Below are 23,817 nucleotides of genomic sequence, written 5' to 3'. Positions count from 1 at the left end.
TATTACGTAAGTTAATATTAGGTTGTACAGCTGTTGGACCATACAGTTGCAATTTTACAAGATAAGATAAACACATTACCTTTCAGAACAAGTAAGTTTGTGGTTTCTTTTTATTTCTGTTTTTCGATTTATATTTACATGTTTTGTTTTTGATTTAAATCTCCTAAAGATATATACTAATATTTAAAGGAAATAAGTCGTTCCCTATAAGATATACGATTTTATATCCACTTTTATGGGAATTACGTTTTTTTTATTCTAACGTTTAGTTTTCATTCTGCGTATCTGAATATAAAAGGAAAGAAAAATAATGCTATATGACAAAGTAGTTCTTGTAAATCTTAGATTACGTAGGAACTGACACGACACTTTTAATTTTCATTGAAGTTGTGTAAATATATGAAACTCAGTTTTAGTTCTTACATTTCAGTGCAGTTTTCATGCTTAGGACTGCATGCATTTGAATATTTTTACTGTAAAATGAATTGAAACTAGACATTTGACAGATGGTATTGAAGAGATAATAATTTTGATATGAAATACTGTATATTTTACATGTTTTATCATACCTTATCATTAATCGTGGTTTAGAATGTTGTACAAAAATATTTCAACAATGAAATCGTCTTACTTTTCTTCTCTAGCATGAAAGTGGTCCTTTTGTTAGGAACATTTTTGTCTTCCTTGGTGTATCTTGTTTCACAAACGACTATGAAATCAGTGAGTAAAAGCATAAATTTCTGGTCTTGACTAAGTAACACACAGGTTGCGTAACTGAATAAATGCTTATAAAGCAAATCATCAGTGCTTATAGTGATGATAATCACGTTTGTATGACTGGAAGAAGCGTGTGTATTTAAAAAAAATGAAAATGAAACAATCATTTAGCCGAGATTATACAATGCACACTTTAGGATTGATTATTTTGATTTGTGATTTCCTTGTGACACACGTAATGTTCATGAATGAATCGAGTAACAAAGTAACGTTTTTTGATTACGAATTCGGTTCCGAATACAATAGAAATTGAATTATAAGAAATGTTTTTAATTTTTTAGCAGGTTATTCGAAATAACCTGGTTTGATCAGTTTAAACTTTAAAGTGTAAGCGTTTTGTAAGAATCGGGGAAAATGAAAAAAACAAAACAAAACAAAACAAAAAACAAAACAAAACAAAACAGAAACATGAATTTCAAACCCCACCAATCTGACAATATGATTTCATTCAAGGATGATTCCTCTATTTTAAAAGACGATCTCTACATCAACGGATTTGCTCAGAAACATTTCAATAGAATGTTAGAAAAATGCGGGTTTTTTACAGAGTTACCTGCCCTTAAATTGTTCATTTGCAGTGTATTTCAATGAAATTATAACTCAATTTACCAAAATGATATAAAAAAAACTTGTTTTTTTCCTTGATTAAAAATGGTGATTTTTGTTATACCATCTTTCTCCCATTGCCTAATTCTTACAGAGACTGAGACTTAACAAGCCAATATTACATTACAATTTGTAAGATTTACATGATATTTTTCTTAAGTAGTTAACTTCCTTTATTTTTTGATAATTTGACATCTCTTGATTTAAAAACATAATTCAAATCAAGGTCAAAAACGGATTGACGCATCAAGTGTAAAAAATAGTCCCTTCAATTTACACGTCTTATTGTAACACTTACTTAATATGAAAATTGCTCATTTTCATCAATCACTTACAAAGCAGCATATTAATCACACTATTTTCAGTTAAATATAAATGAAGAAATATTCTGGGCAAATGAGGCCAAAAGAAGTACAATTAAGGGTAAATTTCACCTGCAAAAGACTTTTCAAAGCAGAAAGAAAAATCAACAAAAACACCATTATTCTTAGTATACATTGTATTTGTAAATAAAAAAAATTAATGGAATTACCATTAAATATCTAACTGAGAAAAAAAACCATGGATATAATTAATATAAAAAGCAATCCCAGTAAAGAATTAGTTTCCATTTGTGCCAGCTTAAGATAAATGTTGAGTCTGGTTATCTTCTTTATAACACATGAATCAGTTTGAAGCTATATGGTTCCCTAAAAAGTAGATTTGATCAACCTAAATCTATCATAATCGTACTTAATAAAAATATTGAAAACTCTTAGAGAAAATATTCAACATTGCACTTACTAATTACACAAAGCATGTCATCACTATTAATATTAAATCATAATACATTCTAGATACATAAGTGATCCGAACAAGAAAAGTCAAGAGGAGATGGTCTGTTTTGGTCATGTGACCAACGAGAATTTCCGTGATGGATACACATATCTGGTTCTCTAACAAATCACGCAATCGGCAAAGTTAAGTTAAAGCTGTGGTTCTCAACCGAAGAAAATTTTTACATACGTTTATCAGCTAAAGAAAAAAATCCATCAGTTTCCGAATATAAAAGTATTGATCCATATTCCAGTAACCATGAAGTTTAATCATTTTGTTCTTCTCTCTAGTGTACCTTTGCCGCCTTGAAAGAATCAGTTGATATTTTTGATCCTTTACTATTCAAAGGCACAGAAATAGCAGATGGTCATACCGTGCAAGTTTTATGTAAACTGTCTTCAGAAGTTTTTAAAGTCTATTGTGAAAATGGATCTTGGATATTTGTAGAAGCAAATTGTAAGCACAAAACTAAATACACCATAAAATAATTGAAAATAATAAACAAACTTACAAGAAAAAAAAACAGAAACAAACGGAACAAAACATAATAAAATTTAGAACATGAGAAAAAATACAATGGAAAAAATAAAAAGGAGAAGGTCCAGTTACAGTGACATTTTGCTTCAAAATCAAAGTGTATCTGAAGAAAGTTGTACGACTTTTTTAAACTCTTAATTTTATATCTCATTCCATTTGATTGGTTTTTTGTTATAATTTGAAGATATTTGATGAAATAAACCTGTCTCAATTGGCCAAATTTGGGAAAAAATACTGGAAAATGTCAAATTTTTGGCAGTTACTGGCTTTTTAACATTTCAATCTTAAGCTTCATTTGTTTAATCATCACACATCGTATGCATAATTTTTGAGTAAAAGCATGTGCGAACACTTCAATTCCACATAAAACAACCATCTTTTGATAAGCAAAAATGTTATTTCTGGAATAACGTCCATATTTTCGCCCCAAATATGGTAGTATTGGTAACTATTTAACTGTACTACTACTTCCCGAAAAACAGCTATAGTTAAATATCTTAAAATGCAAATATTGAAAAGTCGGAGGGTCCTTTTTAGGACATACTACTTTCTACTATAAATGATAGGAGGGGATGCAGCTGAATTTCCAAAACTGCATTTCATCAACAAGGTTTTGCAAACATGATACATTTTATTTTAAACTGTTAAAGATAACTCTGGAACTACCTTACACAAAATAATTTGCTGTGGAAAGTAAAGGCTATAATTCATCTGATCTTTTTCACATTACTGCATTTTGCAATGATATTGAAGTCTCCTCAAAATTGCGAGTACTCATACTAGCAACATTATCTACATTTCTACCAAGGTTTAGAAAAAAGTACTGCTGCCGTTCAAGCACAAAAACGAAGGAAAAGATTTGTAGGAGTAGCAGTTATTGCTATTGTCTTTTTTACAATTGGAATCGCTTTATCTTCGCCTAGACCAAGTTAGTATAAATTTAACATATTCATTTATAAGTGAAACATCAAAGAATCGCTGATGTTCTTTAAGAAATAGGGATACATTACATAATTGTTTTATATGATTTGCAACAAGCCTTCTAATTGGTTTATTCTCTTGATGCAATGCAAAAATATTTGTCTAAACTTGCTATTGCGACGTCATGGAGGTCAATTATTACCTTTCGATACAGGCTCAATATCACCATAAATTGTTCTCATAAAAACCGTGTATCTTGGAAAAAATTAACCCTGGATATGAGAAATTTATACGAAATTTATATGTGTAATTCAATGAGAAATATACATATTTTATGTTATTTTTTAATACTATGTTTGGTTTTTTATTTCAAAGTTGATTTATTTTTATGCGTTTAGGTACCAGACCATATAAATTTCAGATACTGCTAACTGTATAGGAGATTCATGGTAAAGAAAACCTGCCGAACAAAGGATAATTTTAAGTCTTCATATTTTAACGAAACGATAGTCCGTCCTGTATTCCAATCTGTGTTAATGAGAAAATCATAAATCCACTACACTTAAGTCAACCAAATCAAGAACGATTACTATCGCATAATGTCAATTTCATACACAATTTACGAAACATTTATCTCGAAAGTGCAATAACAAACTGTCCAGCTAAGACTGGTTTTGTGGTATTAAACTTTCAAAATAAGAAACTTTAGTGAATTCTGTGGGTTTTAAATATGTGTTTTTCAATATTTGATTGATTTTTGTAAAAAAAACCCTGATACTTAATTATGCATTGAGCATTTTGTTCGATGTTGGCATCGAATTCATATTGATGTCTTGCACCTCCATCTTATTATCAAGATAATCATAGCTAAACCAATAACTAAAAAGGTTAAATCCAATATTCATGAGGTTTATATTCAAATAGGAGATACATCACCAAATTTTGTCGATTTTCCTGAAAATAAACGTACAAACTCAGCATGTCTAAAACAAAACATTAAAAATCTCATATTTTCATATTTTATTCAAACAGGAGATACAACACCACCATATTTTGTCAACTGTCCAGAAAATAAATATACACACTCGGCATATTTGAAAAGACATGAATTTATTGATTGGATTGAACCAGATGCCTATGACGATAAAAGTGAAGTTCGGTAAGTTTTAATATAATTGAAAAATTTCATTGTTATCTATTAGTAATAGAGAATTTTAATAATAACAACAATAATAATAATAATAATAATAATAATAATAATAATAATAATAATAATAACAAAAATAATAATGACAACAATAATGATAATAATGATAACAATAACGATAATGATGATAATAATAATAATAATAATAATTATAATAATAATAATAATAATAATAATTATAATAATAATAACAAAAATAATAATGATAACAACAATGATAATGATGATAATAATAATAATAATAATAATAATAATAATAATGAAAATAATAATAATAATAATAATAATGAAAATAATAATAATAATAATAATAATGATAAAATTGATAATACTTTTAATTGTGTTTCTAATGACTACTTTTTAAATAACCATTGCAGCACTGCAGGTATTACAATTTTTCAATGATTTTGTGCATTGGTAGATATCAATATGCAAGCAACAGGTTTTTATTCCAATATACACGAGTTGACTAGATTATAATAAACATAGTTATGTTAACATTGACTGTACCGTGTAATATTAACTTTGAACATTCGTTCGAATTATTTTTTTAAAAGTTTCTGTTACAAAACCTCTTGTTTTCAAGGCAATAAACTGTCTACTCTGAATCTTAAACCCCCAAATCTCTCATATGTCTCTGATTGGGAACAAATATTATTCGATAGTACATTTCTAGGCCCGTTCGTGAAAGTGTAAAGTACATAATAGGATATGTAAGTCTCGTCATGTGACCCCGTGATTTCACGAGATTGGGTCCTAGTCTACCATTCAAAAACATTGAGATTTGTCATTTAGAGAGCGTTGAGTTAAGTGTCGATGGCAAAACATCTTTTTATGTAAAAAATACCGATAAAAAATAACAAATATCTATTTCTACATGATAAAGGTATGAAGAAAAAACATAAAATAGAAGATTTTCCATTATTATACCGCGTTTTGAGTACCCGGAAGTAAACAATAAAATGCAGATCGGTCTTCGGTTTTCAATACGTTCTACGTCGTAAATTCTGGTAAAGAAAATGAAACTAGAACGAGACTTACATACCTTATTTTTTTTTTTATTTATGTGAAAATGTTGTTCATTAAAATTAGATATGCTTGTTTAGGGTCAGACAAGAAGGCAGAAGGTCTGGATCACCGTTCTTTGAAGGCGACACACAAATCAAATACTCTGCTAAAGATAGAAGTGGAAATATGGGTTTCTGTTCCTTTAATATTCATTTGGAGGGTAAGGTTACATTTTTTTTATATTTCGTTAACAGAAATATTTAACACTAATAGGATGATAAGACTCATTGAAAAGTTGTTCAAGGTTTTGTCGAGACTATAAATTATAATAGTATTATAGAATATAATAATTATTTCCACGACTCCCTATTGAAGTTCTGCAGTCGATGTCACGAATCATTTTAACGAACATATTACAGGTCATTTTGTTCATTGATACACGATTACAGCTTAAGATAAACATAGAAAAATAAGTGCGTGAAGCTAAATAGTGTGTCAAATAGTGTGTTTACATAAATCATAATCACAAATAACATCTATTCTACTCTTATGCGGGAAATACTCTTTTCCCAGAACATTTTACTCTTCACCTCGAAATGAAAACGAACCATAGATCGGTAGTGATATAATTCCATTACTATCCTACAATTAACGTCTCAGAAAGTGACGACTCTATTCGCTACACTGGTCCATCGGATCAAATTGATACGGGGAAGATATGTAAACGTATAGAAAGGTCTGACAAATTTGCGATGGACATTTTTGCTCGTTACCTCCGCGGGACTCGAAGGGAGTGAGTGGACTAGGGTGTTGGACTTTGTGCAGGCGGTGTTGCCATAGATGTCACAGCGGTACAAGTTCGAGTCCCGCGGAGGGAACAACCAAAAATTTGCATCGCAAATTTGACAATTTTTCAGACCTTTATATATATATATATTGTTCATTAGACCTTGATATAAGGAGGTTTATGGTTTAAGTACTTGTCCGTCTAAGAATCAGACAACATGTTTATGACGAGTGGCACATAAAGAAACAAAATGCAGAGATCTTATTGCATTCTCCAAGTATTAACACTTAATAACTTCCAGGTATAATCATCAAAGTGCTTGTTAAGTTTGCCTTTTTAAGATATTGATGGGCCTAATCTAATGAAATGCACTATGGAAAACTGGCGTGAAAATTATCCCGCACTTTTTACCTACATAAGCAGTCAAAAATATTTAAGTCGAAGATGCTTCAGGAAAAACTGAAATAGCTTTTCGTTAGTTTTCAAGATGTATGAGGTATAATTGACAAAAGATACTTTTTTGGATAAAAATGATGTATCACACATTGCCTGATTCTTACACACAATGATACTTAAATATCTTTTTCTCTCTATGAATAGTCGGATACATTTTAATAATTATATAGTTAGACGGGTGTCTTGAAATGTAGTTCTTCGAAGAATGCTATATCCCAATTCAACGGGCGGTTTATTGGAATCACCTTGTCAGGCCGTCATTTCGTCCGTCTGTCCTAAGGAATTTTCGTCGCAATTATCTCGGCTTCTAATGAATGGATTAATTCAAATTTGGTGTGTGGCTTCATTTGGATAGGGTATATGTTGTGAGCAATTTTGGTTGCTCTACAATATCAACTGCCTGTATAAGTGAGAGATTACATATCACGACGACGCGTGCAACCTCATGTTAATTATTTCGATGTATTTAACGGATTTTTCGGAAAAAGAGGTATAATACAAGTTTGTTGAATAATCAAGGCTTGTCATATAACCACTTAAATAACTGTAATATTCGTTAAGATGTTCAATTTCTTTGACTTCATCTTCAAAATATTTTATCAATTTTTCACGCATGTATTCGATAGTTTTAATGAAATAATGACCGTTTTGTAACGATTTTTATTTTAAGATTCGTTGTCATCAGATAAGATGCGCCACCAGTAAAACTGATTTGCAACTGACAGTCGAATCCTCTATTGATGCTGTCAGACTCAAGTACCTACATGTATACGACCGATTAGTAAGTTTTTTTCTTGATGTTTTTTTGTTTTGTTATAGTAATCAGATGTCCGAAATTGAACTCTGAAATAGCCGATGGTTACCGACTTTGCCATCCTAGCGTTGACATGGTATGGGGAACAGTGTGTAGATATGGCTGTTACCAAGGTCACGAGCTAAAGGGGGGACCATCAACGAAAGAGTGCCTGCGTACTGGTGAATGGTCGAGTAGCAGTGAACCTTACTGTGAAAGTAAGTGACCCGATGAGGAATGAAAACCGTATTAATGTTTTATAAAAATGTATTCAGTAATTATAGCGTTCACAATCACTACATCTCAATAATACAATAACTTGGTTCATACTGCATGGACCAGGTGCACCGGTAGGGGAGCGTCCTTTTCTGTTCTTTTCTCACCGAGTTGCTCGTATAAACAGATATACAGTACGAGAAGCTTTTGCTAATAATTGTATTATTTGTTGTATTTACAGAAGCGAAATGCAAAAAATTATCCCCAAAAAGACCAACTTCAGTAAAATGTTCAAACCAATTTTACTATCGGTCCATCTGCTCCTATTTTTGTGCGGAAGGATATGAAATCCCAGATCGTGTATCAAGGGCTAAAGTTTGTCTAGCTTCTAAAGAATGGAATGGAGGCAACCCTCAATGTAAAGGTTTGTTTTTGTTTCTTTTAAACAGATGATAGAAAAAATGAGTTATAAAATGACAGAGCACCAATTCAACCAATGAGCATTTGAAACGTATGCAAAAAAGTCCTACGCAACAATTACCGCCTGTTTTTTTTCTCAAATAAATGTGAAAAAATACTAAATTTATTTAAATATTGAAAATGTTTCTGATAGAAATATTATTTTTCATATTTGATGTAATTAATAAATACAGCTATCTTCTTCTGCTGTTCGACTTCATCTCTATGATAATTTCAAAATGCATCCATTATCTGATGCACCTAACACAGAATCATGCTCATATTTGTTCTTCTTAAGGTTAAAGATAGGAAAAGTGCAGAGAAGCCATTTAAAATGGTGAATTTAGTATTAACGCCTTTGTCAGTTTTTTTGTGGTGAAAAAAAAAAACGTTGCTACAGACCGGAGTTGACTGTTCTTGTAAATACGAATTTTGAATTTTTGTAGACATTGAACCCCCAACCTTTGACAAATGTCATGACACACTCATGTTCTTTCCCGGTGACAATCAAGACAAAGCTTACGTAAACTGGACCGAACCTTCTGTGAGCGACAATGAGGACACCGAAGTTGTTCCTCGGCAAATTGCTGGTCCAAGTCAAGCAGCGTCTTTAAACGTAGGTACCTATATAATTACATACGGAGCAAAAGACAGAGCTGGAAACGAAGCAGAGCCATGTTCTTTTACTGTTGTAGTGAAACGTGAGTTGATACGTACTACGTAGAACATTTCTTTCAGTTATGTTCAGTTACACAGCAGAAGTAGAAGCAACGACGAATTTAAATTTTCCTTTTGAAACAAGGAGTAACGTTGTTTGGATTCACGTTAACAATACATTTATTTCTATTTTAGGTGGCCTTATAATACTTTTTAACCGGTATATAATGGGTATATCTTTCGTCTACCCCGGACTTGACTTTTAATAAGCAACTCGGCGGGTGTTTCTAGAAAAGCAGAGGACACTTACCCAAACGGTGCTACTGGTCCATGCTCCCAGTGTTTTGTGGAGTCCGAGTTGCTCATTCGCTTTTGTTACTTTTTTGTTACTTTGTATGTATGATTTTAGTTACTTTGTGTTCTTTGTTGTGTATGTCTGTTTTCTATGTCTGGTCTTTGTCCCTGGATTACATTAATTATTTTGATTACCGCTATAACCTTGGTTCCCTTGATTATTCTTTCAAGAAAACAAAGTTTAAAAACAGGGAGATGGTGGGTGCTTCAGTCAAATCTTGGTTGCACTTAACCTTACTTTCAATATCGTGTGTTAGATTTATGATCGGTTGTATAAAATCCGCCGTTCTTTGCTAATTAGAACAATACAATCATTTTCAAGACTTGTTGTTGACATTATCAAAATGATTTTGGAACATATAAGCAAAACATGTCATGAATGTTTCAACAATTGTGACAACATGTTTTAATTCATCTACATTACTTCAAGAACTTCGATGCAGACGAATGTACCCTTTACCTTACATGAGTGTTAACTGTACGGGAACTAGACAAGGATCGGTATGTTCCTTTTCCTGTGACTCTAACTCAGAACTGAACGGAACTAATCATACCTACTGTAAAAGGGTTCACGAAATGCAGTACAGTATGTGGGATCTGGAAAAGCAACCCTTTTGTCAAGGTAGAGTGCTTTCTAATAACGTTTTGTTTTCATAAAATGCGTTAATAATGCACCTCGCCTTTTTTAAACAGATTGAAAGTGTCGTTCATGTATCAGTTGAAGAGAAAAAATCATTTTAACCTATATGATGACCAATATTAAAAAAAAATATATATATCCAGCAAAAAGACAAAAGAACGAGACATGGTGATCATGGGATTTGCCTTCATTTTGTCAAAACCGTTTTACTTGAAATTTTATTTTGAAGGATTTTAGGATTGAGATTGATTTTACCTCGTTAATAAGGTCAGTAATTATAATTGATATTGCATACATGCTAACGTAACATCGAATATCTTATCAATATTCAAATGATCATAAGAGCTTTAATCAGACATAACTGGTTTCTCCATCAGTTTCAAAGACATGCCCTGATATATCAGCCCCAGATAACGGAGCTATGGCTTGCAAAAAGTGGCTTGGTGGTCGTATTTGTCACCCATCATGTAGAATGGGATATACTGTAGCAAAAAGTGATGATGGCATACCCTTACCAAAATTTGTGATTTGTACACATGATAGAAAGTGGAAGAACAAAGACAAAGTGAAAAATTGCTATAGTAAGATTTACAAATATCACACTAGCCACTCCATAACAAGATGAATTGATGACAAAATGTTCCAGTCTTTTTTCCTTTCGTTTCTTTCGCCATAAATATGGTTGCTCTTGATATTAATTGCTACAAAACAGCAAGATACCGATATTTACTAGAAAGGCGGAGGTAGCAATACAACAAAACTGAACGGTAAAAAGTTAAGTAAAAACTCAACCAAAAAGTAATATTAAATGAACAAACGGTTAAATAAATCACCACAAAACCATGTGAAACAGAAACGAGCATCGCACTCAACAAATTGATACATGTACAGGAACATTTTTATATCGGAATCGAACCCCGCACATATGAAACTGTAAAATGACCCTACGTCAACTGTTCTAAACGAGTACTTGGTTAACGGAGCAGATAAAGCAAGATATTGGAATCTACCACATTTTTAAGAAGCCATTGGTACACAGGCTAAATAATAGGTATCTACGATATGTCCTTTAAATGGAAGTCTGTCATTTCTTTATATCACTTATTCGAATAATCTTAATTCTAAGAAACTAAAACCAAATTTTACGTTAAAATTTGTATGCGGTTTATTAAAAGGTGATATTCGATCCTTACAATTTTATACACAATGTAACGTTAAAAACTATTTTCAGGAAAAGCGAAGTTAAAACAACTTCGAAAACGTGCGGCGGTCATGCGATCTGAATTTTTTTTCAATGGTGACTGTCATCATCCGAAGGTTCAGTTTGAAATCAGAGTAGCTTTCTTAGCCATGCTATCAAACGAATGGAAATCTAAATGTTCTTCTAAATGCTACATCGAAAATATTCAGGTAGATACACATTCATATTTTGCTGAAATATTACTAACATTCTGAACGCTTGAAATAAAAATTTAAAACAAAACCAAACAAAACAAGCAAACAGACAAAAAAACATATAATGAAAAAAAGTTAAAAAATTGCGAACGAGTTTGGTGTCTTCAAACCAACAGACAAGTACATTATTACAGTATGTACGAATGTGTGTATCTTTTTGATGTAATTACTTATTTGAAAATATCCATTCATTGCAAATTATTTATGGATTGCTGGAAATGTCTTTTCTGTGCAAATCTGCTTATTTCATTGGCGTTATTAATTATATTGCTACAGTAAAACATATATAAACAAAACCCCCAATAAACATAAAGACTACAGAGAAAATCATTTGGAACCATAGTTAATTTGTCGAAATTGAACAAATTAAAAAATCCAATAAAGACTTATATAGTCGTCTGATATCATTTAACTGTTTTACCCTGTTAAATTTTGATAAAATTCAATAAACATGAACTTATGGTGAAAAAATGACATGAATATCGTGTAATGTACTATTACAATGTGTTGCAGCTTTAGTAGATTGTAATTGTTGTGTTTTATTCTAAAAATTAAATAATTTATTTGTTTAATCATTGTATATAATGACGCAGGTCATTTGTGGAAACACAAGTGGGAAACGGTCAACGACAAACATGGCTATAGAAATGACACTTGTATTTGAATCAAACGAAACCATCTCTTCTGAGCTATACGAAGAGGAGGCATCACGTACAATTGAAGTTGCAGAAGCAATAGAAACAACACTCCTATCCATTAACATAACATCAAACAAAACTTTAAATCTGGTTTCTTTTTCTTCTGGCTCTCTTGAAATAGAATGTACAAACAATTCTGTACCAGTTTACGGGTCAGATATTGGATGTGGTAAGATTTAAATTACAAATAATTTTCCTAATTACTATTTGACAAAGCAGAATAAGTTATTAGATTATATGTGAAGGTGGAAATTTTAAAGCAAAGAAATGATTTCTATGCAGCTTATAAAGGATCCAAGTTAATGTAATATTTCTCATTTACAGAGAGTAATCAAGGGTACCAGGGTTATAGCGGTAAACAAAAGAATGTAATCCAGGGACAGTGACCAGACATGGAAAACAGACACACACAACAAAGAATATAAAGTAACTAAAATCATACATACAAAGTAAAAAAAGCAAATTAGAAACTCAGACGCCACTAAAAACTAGGAGCATGGACCAGGTGCACCGGTAAGGGAGCTTCCTTTTCTGTTCTAGAAACACTCACCGAGTTGCTCATAAAAAGTCGAGTCAGGGGTAGACGAAAGAGTAATGAAAAACTATGACACATTGAATAAATCAGTTTTCATGGCGCAGATGGATACACCGTAGCGATCCACGAGTTCATGATGACGACCATAAAACTTCTGTAGTGATGACTTCAATCTTCCAAAATAACCCTGTTCCAGAAGCCTATTTGTTAGAATTCTGATTGATTGATTGCTTGTTGGGGTTTAACGCCCGATCAGCAATATTTCAGCTATATTCAGGCGATGAACATGAAATTGATGACAAAATGAACTTGAAATGAAGAAGATGATGATGAAATGAAAAAGGGATGGGACATGAGGGCAACAGGGTAGACAAATTTAGATTGCCACTAGAAAAAGGGAGGGTTGGGTAGGGTCGGGCAATTTAACCTCCTGTGGCGGAGCGCAAAAAGTTCCTACTCCTATCGAATACCACAGCAGGGTTCTTCAACGTGCGAGGAACATGGCATCTTTCCCAACATGGTGCAGCGCTATGGTTTGCGGTCAGGTTTTCCATAGTATAGCTTGTCAACCCCAGCATGTAACACGCTAGGGGTACCCCATTCCACCACCTGGAGCACACATCCCAGTTGCTCTGTGGGCATAGCGTCTAGCCCCCGGCTAGTTTTCTGAGCACTATTTAGTCAAATTTTACAACAAGCTTAGCGCTGTTGCAGGACTATTTTTGACACCCGGACCTGCACGGGGCTGTTAGAATTGTAGTGCGATACAAAAAGTCTCCGTAGTTTCGGCAAGCTCTGGCATAACGTATGAGTTGCGATATGAACACTCCATGCGAATAAACGTCAAATTTAAATAATTTAAATGAACATAAAAAAACCGAATTAAGGGGAAATGAAATTGGTTAAAAGCCAATAGCACCTATAACGCATTCGTTTAAAAAGGTTCTCTGCTACACTAACGGTTCCAAATAGTTGTGTATTTACTTTCCTTACTATCCATTTAGTTCCATGCCCTACGGGAACATTCTTTGTTGCTGACAACAAAACATGCGAACCGTGTCCAAGAGGAAGTTATCAGCCTCTAGCTTCACAGCGTGAATGTTTACTCTGCTCACCGACCGAAACGACAGCAATGATTGGTTCTACAAACTCCAGTGAATGTGAAAGTAAGCATGTACGCATAAACACAAATGTTTTCAAAAGCAGGATTATTCTCTACGAATATTTTAATTTGTACTCAGTTATAGATATAAATGCACTGTCCAAATAATGAATTAATAACACCGATTGTTCAAAAATGTATGACTGAAAATTTTCATTTTTCCTTTTCGCTAGGATTTTTTTTGAAAATGTATTCCCTTGATGACAGATAAAGATGGTTATACGGTAAAAAGATGATATTGTATTAACTCATACCATGGAAACATTTGCTGATCATTTGTTACAGCCTAAGAAACTTTCTGCAAGAAAAACTTTTTTTTTATGTTCAGATGCATGTGAGCCTGGAACGTGGTCACCAACTGGTTTACCTCCTTGTATGGATTGTGATATAGGCTATTACGAGGAATTTTACGGATCTATCAAGTGTTCAGAATGTCCCGGAAACAAAATCACTGTACACGAAAGATCGTCAGATGTATCAGATTGTTTTGGTATGGTATCGTGTTTTTTTCCGGATGCTTTTACCAAATGAAACACCGTTTTTCGTTTATATGATATTTTTAATATCTTTTTAATTATTTGTTTTAAACAAACAAGCAATCTAAGTTTATAATCTCTCTTTTCAGCCTTCAAACTGGTAAAATACTGTAAGGGTGGACAGTGATATGCTATAATGTACGGAGGCTGAGAATTGTTATATGTAACGAGAAATCTTTTTATTTAAAGTATTGATCTACGACAACATGTCACATAAAAGGCTTTTGAATCTGTAGTCACTGCTTCTATGACAGACACGGGGGATGTAGAGGATATAGTGACTTATTGCTCCAGGTCATATTACTGTGTATGAGTGGAGTGACATTCCTACTTCCTGAATGTTGCTTCGGTCAGTTAGCACAATAAAGATCCGACTCAATGTGACGGACTAGTGTAAAAGAGTAATCAAGGGAACCAAAGTTATAGCGGTAATCAAAAGAATGTAATCCAGGGACAAAGACCACACATGGAAAATAAACATACACTACAAAAAACATAAAGTAACTAAAATCATACATACAAAGTACCAAAAGCAAATGAGCAACTCGGACTCCACTAAAAACTGTGAGCATGGACCAGGTGCAAGTGTAAAGCAGGTTCTGTACGATTGGTCAATCGTACTCGACCTGAAATACATGACATATCTTATGCAGGATAACACATTCAATCAATATTTCAGATTTTGACATTATTTTTCCAAACGGCACAGAAGAATCGACAACAACATTTGACGATCCAATTGATCCAGTTAGTCTACCGTTTGCAGTTTCCTTTCATGTCAAGTTGAAGTCTTCGGAAGGTCACATATTGACGATGTCTGAAGAAAGCAGAGATATTGTGAGCATCGATAGTTTAGGCGTGCGTTTTAATGGGCAAGTTTTTCATCTTTATATCTATTACGATAGAACAGCTGACATACACAGATATTAAAGAAAATGTACAAAAAAAACAAAAACAAACCAAAACAAAAAACAACAAAAACAAAAACAAAAAAAACAAAAACAAAAAATAAAACAAACAAACAAACAAACAAACAAACAAACAAACAAACCATATCTAAAATAAGCGATCAAATGACTTGCCAAAACAATTATTAATACAAAGGTGTTGCCTTTATCATAAAATTGGAAACATTGATTTTAATAACAAAACTAATTTATTTTACAGATAAAAAAATACAATTTCGTTTATTTTGGCATTACTTTTGTCTTTCAGAAAATATAAAACATTTCCGTTAGAAATTGACCTCATGACAAAATGGTTCCATTTATCTGTCAGTGTAGAAGAAAACGAAACAACCGTGTACATTGATGGAAAATCCAGTCTTGTATTTGATGAACTAGACAGCAAAACATTCTCCAGTGTCAAAATGTATCTCGGTGGTATGTTAAAAAAACATGATTTAAGGCTTTGCCATTGAGGGGCGGCAATTAAAAAAAATTGTCACCGATCCGATTACTATATTGATGATGAACCTCTATGTCCTTATGGATAATATTTCAACCATCGACTTCCTAGCGTGATTTTGAGTCATTCATTTTAAAAAACCCAAACATATAGTCGTCCCTGCCCCTCCACTTGTATCAAAGACAGAACCCGATAATGTTTTCTTTACACTTTACACTTAATGCTATAATAATATAAGCATCCGCACCTAAAAATACATAGTGTTGTAAAAGAAAAATAAGCTATTATCTACTGAACAAAAGACAACTCTATAATGAATTGTGTTTGTAGGCGATGGATTTGTAGGCGAAATTTCTCAACTAATCGTTTCCGAAGATTCTGATTTTTTGTCCAAATTACATTCGTATGCAAGCTGCAATAGCAACGATGACATTGTTGGAAGTGTCAACTGGAAAGACTTTGCTTACAGCAGTCTAAACAACAGCTATATCAAAGTTCCATCATACTGTGATGGTAAGTTGTTCTACCAAAACAAAAGTCGAATAACTAGGCACTTAAGAGTGTTTTTGAATTCTGTGATGTTGTAGATCAATAGAGAGACGAGAAAAAACATGCTCTACGAATTATATCTTAATTGAAATAGTTTGTTGAAAACATGTTTTACTTTCTCAATTGAACAAAAACAGCATTCTGGTTTCGTTTCTTTCTTTCCCTTTCTTCCTTAGAAATAATAAACAAACAATGAACGATGTCGAAAATTCAAAAAATAAAGTAAACAAATATCACAAATCATATCATTAATAATAAATCAGTCTTTGCATTAACAAATCATGCAGTAAAATAATGGAGACAATATTCTTCTTGAGGTATGGCAAATTTTCATATAAATGAAAACACATACTCAAATTTAAGACATACTTTGAAGCACAGGAATACAATTATTTCATGCAAGACAAATATAATGAAATTAAACATCCTATACCATACATACAGATGTAGATGCTTGCAACTCGAACCCTTGCCTTAATGGAACCTGTACTGATCGCCTCGGTGGTTTCAAATGCAAATGTTATCCAGGATTTACTGGAATTACTTGTGACATCAATATCGACGACTGTATTTCGCACATGTGCCAAAACAACGCCACCTGTGTTGATGGTATTACTAACTATACGTGTGCATGTAATTATGGATTTACTGGAGAATTGTGTGAAATTCCTATGGGTAAGATTTTGATAAAAATATGTTTTTTTTCTGCTTGAAAACGTTTGTTTCCAGTTTACTTAGATTTGCCCTTCATCTAAATGAACCACAGACCCCAATAATAGTTCGTAACAAGCGGTTGGTTTAATACGACGTGTCAGGCGAATCAAAAGTAAAAAAATGAAAGGAAGTGCACAGATAAATTAAACATTTAATGTAAAAAAGGGTATTTTTTGTAGTAGGCATAGCCTTGATTAATGTCGAGAAACGATCGTGAACAGATCAACAGTATATGTCAGGTATTTAAGTACCATTCTGTGTCAGAATCCGGCAATGGGTGACACATCATATTTCTTAATTTGGTCTTTTTTGCCTTAAATATATTCAGTACATCTAGAAAACAACTGAAAAGCTTATTAAATTTATCCTGTTGCGTATGTGACGTAGATATGTTTTGACTGCTTATATAAGGAAAAAGTGCGGTAAAAATACACATTTTGCCTGATTCTTAGACGGAGAGGTACTGAAATGGTAATTATTTTGACAGAAATATTTGATTTGTTTGTTAAAGTTTATCATAATAAAAAAAAACAAAATTTGTGTTCGCGATCCTCAATTTTGTCCGTTCACGAATAAACTGCAATACTTGACAAATATCATTGATCTGCTCATGGTCATTGCTCTCACTTGTCAGTGGATTATGGAACATTTTAATGGTGATATTTAATACATATTATGCAAACATGAACTATAAAGGACTCGAAATTAGACATAAATTCTAATACATTTAATATTTGTTTCTCAATTATAGTTGATGGGCAATGGTCTCAATGGGATGAGTGGTCCGACTGTTCTATTACCTGTGGAAACGGAACAAAACAGAGGCACAGGTCATGTTCTAACCCACAACCCGACAATGGTGGAATGTATTGTGAGGGAAACGATACAGATGTTGAAGAATGTGTTTTAGAACCATGCAGAGGTACACAAAAAGAAAACAAAAAACAATAGTTGTTTTATACACGGTAGAATTTAGATACGGTCTTGTGTAAATTGAGATAGACCCTTTTTAAAACGCCCAATTTTATCTTCTGCATGTTAAGATACTTTAAACAAGCGTACGTGTGCATATTCTTTTTAATAAAGGTGGTTTAAATATTTTGCAGAATGCTTTGACTTGGTTGCTACCAACCATTCCTCTTTGACTTGCACCAACACCAGTGACATGATAGTATGCAAACACACTTGTGATGATGGGTATTGGTTTGATAAAGACGTCCGCGACGAATATAAGTGTGGTAATGAGACATACTACTACTGGGACTTCCAAACTGAAGACAATCCGTATGCTAGATTACCCTTTTGCTCAGGTGACTATACTCGATTAATCGACTGATCAATTAGTATTGCTGGATTGTTTGTCTCATTCCTTTGGCAAACATTCCGTAAGGAGTTTAACGTCAACGTGTAAGATTTTTTTTTTATCTTTTTTTTTGTTTTCGAAAATCAAACTGTAACACTAGAGTTAAAACAAGAAAGAATAGTAACGGTAAGGTATTTCGAAAATTCAAAGCAGTGCCAACGAAAAACTTTCAAAAAGCAGAAAATGTTTTCCAATTTTCATATCCGTAAATGGATAATTTAATTCTAAATGATTTTGCAGAAATTAATGAAGCATCAAAAATTTATTTGGACCACACTGCATATTACGACTTGGATCATTGTGGAGACAACATTATGGATATTGTAATGACCAAGCTGTCAGTAACTGTTCTAAATCTTCGCTGCAAAAACGCAAGTTTTTGCGAGCTTGAGGAATATGAAGTTCTGAACTGTGGTGACACGCGTAGAGACAAGAGAGACTTAACAAGTGCAACAGTAGGATATACAGTTACTATATCTTGTGATCCTAAAATACGTAAGTATTAATACAAGTTTTGTTTATGATAATGGCAACAAATTGGAATACAATGATAAGCAGAATTCAATTCACAAATAGTTTAGGTACACAGAAATTTAAAACTTAAACTTAAAACTTAAATTGTATTTTGCATAAATGCCTTAAAAATACCTTTCTTTAATCAACCATTTCTTCTTTGGTCTCACTAACCACTTCTAACGTTTCCATTACTTTACATGTTAAAAAAGTAATTTTCAAAGTCACACTGTGAATTCCCAGGACAAATGACATCTTAAAGTTTCATACCGTTGCAAAGCTTGGAAATTAAGGCTTCCAAAATCATTATGCTAATGGTACGATGATTGCATGTGAATTCTTCACAAAATTTACTTGAATAAATAACACTGAAAATCCACATTTTTACCTGTTCTGCTAACTGACAGCATTGAGGCAAATTACTCACACATGTAAACAACATTCATACACTTTTGCATATATGATTTTAAAGTACACATTCTCAGGTTTATTTTGACTACTTTTAATCATAATACACACTAATAATGCACTTACAATGCATATGTCTAGGTTCAGTTTGTTTTTGGTACTACATAGTGGGGTGGCCATTTGACCCGGAAGTGGTTAGTGAGACCTTTACCATTTGCTAGAAATATACATATATGCTAATTGAACCGTCACAATTCAAGTTGCAATTTTTGTTGACATATTTGTTGACAGCGCAAAATTGAATACCGTACACCTATCAAATTTCACGCAGTATTCATTTTTACTATTTTTGTGATTGACAAGTAAGTGCGAAATTAAACGATTGAACTTGACAGTATCCGAAAAAAACAAGTACAATAACACCAAATATTAATTGACAGCAATATTTTATTAAGAAAATGGCTTTTTACTTATTCTATTCTTTTTAGATGGTACAGAAGATTGTGCATACAATTTGGCAGACGGTATAAGGGAAATAAAATTACTTGAAAATGGAACCTTCTTTGACATAGAATACAATTCAGAGATATACCACATCGACACAAACAAATCTAAATCAGGCACCAGAATGGACTGCGAACCAGGAACTATTCAAAATATGATATTTTGCGGTAAGAAAATTGTTTTCAAATAAGGATGGAATAATGCTTACCTATGGTTCATTACAGATAATATTTGCAAAATTAACTGTCAAAAAATAGGAAATATTTATTGAGACCAGAATATCACGCGATAACCTTTAATTTTCAAGGTCAAAAACTAGTCATCACATTTATCTGAAAACATTGGTTTTCAGGAAAGAAATCATTCTACAAGGATAGTTGTTATACCAAGACATACACTATTTTAAACAAGCATTTCTTTTTTCCATCAGTGCCATGTAGTGTTGGTCACTATTATAATGACGAGGAGTGTATACCTTGCCGAAAAGGTACTTACCAGGTTGATGCGGGACAAACATTCTGCAGTCGTTGCCCGGAGTTCACGACAACAGAAGGCACAGCATCAATCAGCCTTGACGATTGCAATGGTGAACCATTATCTTGATATTACATTTGAAAGACACCATTCTGTCATAAGATAACAAATCAGTCATCCTTTTCCTCGGAAAAAAAGTACGATGATAACAATCTCAAGATCGTTGTGCTGTAAACTGTAAATCTGCTTCAAGACGTTGCCTCTCATAATCACCATTAGAAAAGATATGGGTGAATCGAGATACAAAGATAAAGTGTTTGAAGAAATACCTATAGCCAAAAATATTGAATATTGAATCCATCACAAAATATCTACTCTGCTTAATTCAGGGTATGAGACACTAATATTTATGAGTGGGAAATAAGGGTGTGACATAGGATTTACGTCATCAATCTCAGAATACTTGAAATAAGTCATATCTTTAATTGTATATTAGATTTGGATGGAACGTTGGTTTTATGGTTTGACATTATATGTAAATGTACCAGAAGAACAGTATTTCTTGTCAGATACTTTCAAAAGGAGAAAGTGCAGCCTAAGTATTCTGCATTTTTAGAACAAATAGTTCTAACAGATATATTTCTTCGATTAACTTTCACTCCATATCACTAAATAATCCATCAATTGTTTTCTTTTTTTTTACAGTCGTAGTTCCTGACGACACCAATAATACACATTGTAGGTACTTTTAAAAACTCTTACCGTTTTTATGGTCCGCAAGCTTAGATTTCAACACATAATACATTTACATGAATTTTTACGTCATCTCGAGTTGCTTTAACCTAAAATCAATATCAATTACTTATCGACTTAAAACACTTGATTTTCTGTAGATCACCTCAATTTGGTTTTTAAATATTTTTTCAATGATTGTACGTTGATTAAAGTATAAAACGATAGTCTCAACCATAGAGAATTTAAGTACAGCTGTGCGTAGTAAACAGTGGGGGAAGTTTTATATACAAACACAAGTTTTGCATATTAACCACTATACTGTCTGTACTTAAAACTAAGTTACTGTATAGTTTTCTATATCGTATATTTGAATTAAAATTTAACTTTTTTGTACATGCATTATAATTGTTTGTTGAAACCCTGTATTTTCTACCCTATATAACATCTCTAGACCTATATCGCATACCCTATATCATACCTCTAGCCCTATATCGCATACTTTATATCGCACCCCTTCACTGACCATACCTGAAGTATGGTTAAAGTACATGATATAATGAACATGGCATGTTAAAATCTGTATCACATGTGGTGTTAACCTTAGACCTATATTACTCCGCGAGTCGGTTGCCCCTCAGGTGATATAGGAGTTTCGGTTTTATACAGCATGTGATGCAGACTTTGACATGTAATATTCTGTATATATTGTATTTCCTCTGATTTCTTTATTTTGCTTATCATCTTTTGTAAATGGATAATCCTTACTGTTTTAGTGTACGTCATTGGTACATTTTCCGGGTTATCTTTGGCTGCTCTTGTCATATTCATTATACATCGGAGGAACACAATAATGTAAGTTTGGCAGTGTATGTCTGAATTGTATTTGCTGTATGAAGAGTTTTTTATTGGTAATAATCATCGATACAAAAAAGTACATTTAGTTACTACTTCACACAAATAAAATATATTTCTAAGGTTTTGGTTTTTTTTAACTGAATCATACTTGAATTTTGCAATGTAATTAAACTTACATAGATTCGTCATTGGCTTTCGCTTAACATAGAAAACGAAACTGAACATTAAGACACATATTCTTTTTAAAAAATGCCAAATTGTGTTACTTCTTCATACATTTTCACGTGTGTCATATTTAACATATTTGCGTACACAAATGAATTTGAAACAGATCAGTTTAAGATGAATATGCTAATATATTGCAGTGAAAAGACGACATACAAATTTGGAATTGATCTTAGTTTCAAATCTGAAGGAAAGACCGTGGAAAAGAATACTGATGATGGCGGTGTCAATCTAATGAGGTAATTTTTAATTAATAGTCTTTGTATAAATCATTAAATGTAGTATAAATGGATACGCCACCTTGAAATACATATTATCAAAATCAAGCGATGAAAACAATATTTTCCATTTAAATATTTAAAGAAATTATAATTCGTGGAAAAGTATAATATCCCATTAAAACATTTTCGAACATACCTTGTGATGCAGACAGAGTAATCAAGGGAACCAAGGTTATAGTGGTAATCAAAATAATGTAATCCATGGACAAACACCAGACATGGAAAACAGACATTCACAACAAAGAACATAAAGCAACTAAAAACATACATACAAAGTACCAAAAGCAAATGAGCAACTCGGAAGAATGCAGAAATCGAATAATACTCATTTCAAACAGAGATGACTTACTTATTGAGAGAAACTTAATTTTCAGATCGTTGGATTTTTTACATAAATGTATCATTTTCTTTCATTTTGCCTGATTTGAACAAAGACTAATACACCTTTTTATAGCCTTCAGGATTGCTTATCATTCCGGAGCACATATGTCACTCCTAGTATTTTGGTTGGAGTTCTTATTACTACTGCTTTAGTTTTTTTTGTGTGACACCTTGTATTTTTTATCTCCAATTTTTGTATGTATTCTGTATCAATCAGTTCACTACAATGTGTAAGTCGTATTAGTTTCCAATTTTGTGGTTAGGCCATGTTATTGAATTTTGATGTGTTTTAGTTATCCCAATGCTGACGTTACGGTATTTTTTCAGTCAATTTCTTACTTGTATGTGAGAAATGACATGAAGATGAGATGAAATCATAGTCGTGTAATGTCTGTTACCTATTTTCTGTATACGTTGCATGACCTATCGGGCACGTTAATAGGACATCATGTACCGTAAGAAATAAGCAATTGACTCTGTGATTTGCATATTTCGCAATGCTTTTGACTATTAAATTTTTTCCCTTACAGCTATGTTTTAAAATCCGATGACATGTGTACCTATAACCAACATGAAAGACCTCAACAAAATGAAAGCTTATAGACTTAGACTAACCTTACAAACATGATCGAATGTCTAGAGTACTTTTAGCACTGGATATAGCTTCTTTTCAGTTTATTATTACTTAACTTTAATACATTTCATTTGTAATGACACTGTTAACTTTACTTATTTAATCACATATTTATGTAAAGGGAACAAATAAAACAGAAAATGATGTCTTGAAA

The 23,817-nt window shown here is 32.5% G+C and overlaps 1 protein-coding gene across 5 annotated transcripts; it reads left to right on the top strand.

The window, feature by feature from the left end:
- Window positions 1-10: 10 nt before the first annotated feature.
- Window positions 11-23,817, top strand: LOC148612731 (uncharacterized). Of its 5 annotated transcripts, none has more exons than XM_088594385.1 (28): window positions 11-91; window positions 645-720; window positions 2,548-2,655; window positions 3,545-3,664; window positions 4,690-4,816; window positions 5,971-6,092; window positions 7,935-8,126; window positions 8,366-8,548; window positions 9,030-9,284; window positions 10,025-10,216; window positions 10,612-10,815; window positions 11,466-11,644; window positions 12,283-12,556; window positions 13,927-14,088; window positions 14,413-14,574; window positions 15,300-15,492; window positions 15,836-16,002; window positions 16,358-16,540; window positions 17,021-17,251; window positions 18,042-18,212; window positions 18,397-18,600; window positions 18,894-19,148; window positions 20,063-20,245; window positions 20,509-20,664; window positions 21,258-21,290; window positions 22,061-22,139; window positions 22,508-22,606; window positions 23,560-23,817. In XM_088594385.1, exons 6-28 carry the CDS (start codon window positions 6,059-6,061, stop codon window positions 23,630-23,632), a joined length of 3,864 nt encoding a protein of 1,287 aa, XP_088450511.1. In that variant the 5' UTR covers window positions 11-91; window positions 645-720; window positions 2,548-2,655; window positions 3,545-3,664; window positions 4,690-4,816; window positions 5,971-6,058; the 3' UTR covers window positions 23,633-23,817. The 5 variants fall into 5 exon arrangements, 4 of the variants coding, with proteins under 4 accessions (XP_088450511.1, XP_088450509.1, XP_088450510.1 ...); XM_088594383.1 differs by having other exon boundaries at window positions 2,490-2,655; XM_088594384.1 differs by lacking the exon at window positions 10,612-10,815 and having other exon boundaries at window positions 2,490-2,655.

The sequence above is a fragment of the Perna viridis genome, chromosome 7, assembly GCF_037379345.1.
Source record: "Perna viridis isolate PV_CMFRI_1.1 ecotype Kerala chromosome 7, ASM3737934v1, whole genome shotgun sequence".
NCBI lineage: Eukaryota > Metazoa > Mollusca > Bivalvia > Mytilida > Mytilidae > Perna > Perna viridis.
This window is presented reverse-complemented; position numbering and strand designations above follow the sequence as displayed.

Bases quoted from the DNA above. Each gene is read 5' to 3' on its own strand.
- LOC148612731 (XM_088594383.1), top strand. From the start codon at position 646: ATGAAAGTGGTCCTTTTGTTAGGAACATTTTTGTCTTCCTTGGTGTAT. The intron at 15,493-15,835 runs GCAAGTTTTTCA...TTTGTCTTTCAG, and splicing joins TTAGGCGTGCGTTTTAATGG to AAAATATAAAACATTTCCGT. The intron at 16,541-17,020 runs GTAAGTTGTTCT...CCATACATACAG, and splicing joins AGTTCCATCATACTGTGATG to ATGTAGATGCTTGCAACTCG.